We start from the raw sequence: 2,994 nt of genomic DNA on the forward strand, positions 1-2,994 counted from the left end.
TCCAAAATCTAATCTGTCTACAGTGCCCACCAGCCATCTAAAACCAAATTTGATTGCCTTCACTGCATTCATCACTCCTTTCCAGAATCTGGAGGCATGGAGAGTAGAGCTATTAAAGATATTAGGCCTATGAGTGTTGTACTTAAAGTCTACAATACTTTTCCACGTCTTGCCTTCACCTTGGGTATACCTCTGCACCCAGGTACCCAGCAAGTGCATGTTAAGCTCTCGGAGGTTTGGGATACCAAGGCCTCCAAACTTTTTTTTTCATACACACTAGCCTCCAGTTGGCCAGATGCAGTTTCCTATGCCCTTCAAAGCTATTCAAGAGGCAATGAGCCATTTGTGTATTGATCATTTCAATAGCCCATTTTAGAAATTTTAAAAAGGACAGAAGGTAGATAGGGATGCTTGCAAGGCAAGTTGTATCAAGATCGACCCCCTTTTATAAGAAAGGATTTTCCCTCTCCACCCAGCTATTCTTTTAATGGTCTTACTATGAGGGGTTGGACATCCTCCCTTCTGAGTTTACCATAGTGCAAGGGGATCCCCAAAATTTCGGACAGGTTATAAAATAAAAATGGATGTAAACAACAACAAATATGTATTAGAAATATTCATCATTTATTTTAAAAAGAGTCCGTTGGGTATTTAAAATTGTTCCTCGTGTATTAAAAAAAGTTCATTTACTATTTAAAAAATCTCATTCGTTATTTAAAAACTTTTTCCCTGTGTATTTATAAATATTTATCATGTATTATTTAAAAAAATATGCGAACATTCTAAGAAATGAACTATTCTTCCGTCTCATAATGTAAGACGTTTTTTTAACACTGGTGTAGTGTTAAAAAATGTCTTACATTATGGGACGGATGGAGTATTTCTTAAATTACATGAATATTTCAAAGTATGTGGACACTTATTAAAAATTAAAATTATCATTCTTGAATACTGTTTAAATACCTACCCAATATAATTTATATAGAAAATTTATAAAGATAGAGAGAAAAAATAAAACTCAAAATTCATATGGAGAAAAAATGAAAACAAAAATGTGAGAAGAAAAATGAAAGAGAAAATTTTCTCAAAAAGAAAAATGAAAGAGAAAAGGTAAAGACAAAACCTGCTCGTAGGCCTGGTCCATACCGCGGCTGTGTAGGCGAGTCTCCGTGGTCCTTTCCTAATCCCCCAAACCCTCGACCAAGTGGCCGCTTTCCCTTCCGCCGTTCACGTCCACGGCGATCGCCGCGCCGCCCGGCTGCTCACCGCCAGCGCTTTCGGTAAGGCCAACTCCTCCTCGGCACAAACCCATCTGAATACTCCGTCGATTTAGCGCCCTCGCGCGCTTGCTCACCGACGGCCTCTACTTACCACAGCCGACGGCGATGTCGTCTTCGGAGCCGCGCCCGCGCCCCGCCGTCCCCTTCTCCGTCGAACTGCCCGCGGACGCGCTGTACGAGGTCCTCCTCCGCCTCCCGGCCAAGGACCTCTGCCGCTTCCGCGCCGTCTGCCCCGCCTGGTGCGCCCTCACCTCCGACCCGCTCTTCGTCACGGCGCACAAGTCCCGCCACCACACGGCGCCCCCGCTCCTCGCCACGGCCTACCGCGACGCCGATGGGGTCAGCGGCGTCGCGATTTCGGATTTGTCGGGCAACGTCTTGAAGAGGATTCCAAGCGCCGGGTACACGTTTGTTATGAAAATCGCGGGCGATGCCATTGGCCGGTTCACAAGCAAGGACGACAGCATCATTGTTTTGAGCGCGCGGCTAGACCTCGTGTGTTTCAGCTGGGAAGATTACTCTGAGGCCTTGTGGGTGCTGAACCCGACCACCGGAGCCACTATCGACTTGCCAACGGGCCGCTCCGAGACCGAGTCGTGTGCTTTTGGGCAGGTCCTCCGCGTCTCTAGAATCGGTGACTGCTGTCAGCCGCAGGTATGTGAGGTTATCACCTTTGATGACACCAACCATGGAAGTTGGAGGAGAAAGCAGGACCCTCCGTGCTATATCTCATCCAGATGCAGGACGGGATGTGTGGTCGTCGATGGGGTGGTGTACTTCTTGATGGATTTTTACTCAACATACTTCAGAACTCGCATGAAAACCACTGGACCTGGTAGCATAGCTGCGTTCGACCTTGAGACAGAGGATTGGACAGGTGTTCGACCGGGGCCAGAGCCGGTGCACAGGTTTGTGCAAGAGAACGAGGTTTACGGTTACCCAAAACTCGAACTCATGTTATCATTGGCTGAGTTGGACGGCTGCTTAGTTATGGTTCATAATATTCATTACAAATCTATGGACTTGTGGTTTTTGACAGATTTTGAGAAAGGTACCTGGGTTAAGAGATACAGCATGCCTTCACATGTTGCTAGGCCTTATAGGTATCCTTTTCTGATGTTAGATGATGGGAGAATTTTCTTCAGTGGGTCGGATGGTCTACAAGGTTTATTTAGTGTTGGAGAGCAAGGACGGGGATTTGTGCGAAGTTATGATTCAAGAAATGACACTTACTCTGATGTGCTAAAACTGGAAGATTCCAGATCCATTAGCATTTACACAGGAAGCCTGCTGAGTCTGTAGAGTAGCCGTCAGTAATGTGGTGAATAATGCATCATACTGGTTGTTCACCTTATGTCCTAAATGTGAACAGTTAGTGAGACAATGTTCTGATGCATGCATCGATGAAACACAAGTGTGCCTTCAAAGTATATTATGTTCCATCTCCGATACATTTTGCATGAGAAGATTTGCAGTTTTTTGTTCGTTCCATTTGTATGGCATTTTCTGGAGTTTGGTCATTGAGTTGGTATATTGATATGGTCAGTTTGCACTAATAATCAAGCTTTTGAATGTGGTGTTCCAAAATATAATAATCTGCTCCTTGTGCAACATATGTGTACACGAGTGCACGTTCTGTTCCTTTCTTGGAACAGATAATGACTTGCTAGGTAAAGTCATGCACAGTAGCATGTTCCATGTTGAATCTATTTGC

At 45.0% G+C, this 2,994-nt stretch overlaps 1 protein-coding gene across 1 annotated transcript; it reads left to right on the forward strand.

Moving 5' to 3' along the window:
- Window positions 1-1,158: 1,158 nt before the first annotated feature.
- On the forward strand, window positions 1,159-2,771 carry LOC123125267 (F-box/kelch-repeat protein At3g23880-like). Its single transcript, XM_044545785.1, has 2 exons — window positions 1,159-1,280; window positions 1,377-2,771. The coding sequence occupies exon 2, from the start codon at window positions 1,386-1,388 to the stop codon at window positions 2,580-2,582; it is 1,197 nt and encodes a 398-aa protein (XP_044401720.1). The 5' UTR covers window positions 1,159-1,280; window positions 1,377-1,385; the 3' UTR covers window positions 2,583-2,771.
- Window positions 2,772-2,994: the final 223 nt, after the last annotated feature.

This window comes from Triticum aestivum, chromosome 5D (assembly GCF_018294505.1).
Source record: "Triticum aestivum cultivar Chinese Spring chromosome 5D, IWGSC CS RefSeq v2.1, whole genome shotgun sequence".
In the NCBI taxonomy this organism is placed as follows: domain Eukaryota; kingdom Viridiplantae; phylum Streptophyta; class Magnoliopsida; order Poales; family Poaceae; genus Triticum; species Triticum aestivum.

Bases quoted from the DNA above. Each gene is read 5' to 3' on its own strand.
- LOC123125267 (XM_044545785.1), top strand. From the start codon at position 1,386: ATGTCGTCTTCGGAGCCGCGCCCGCGCCCCGCCGTCCCCTTCTCCGTC.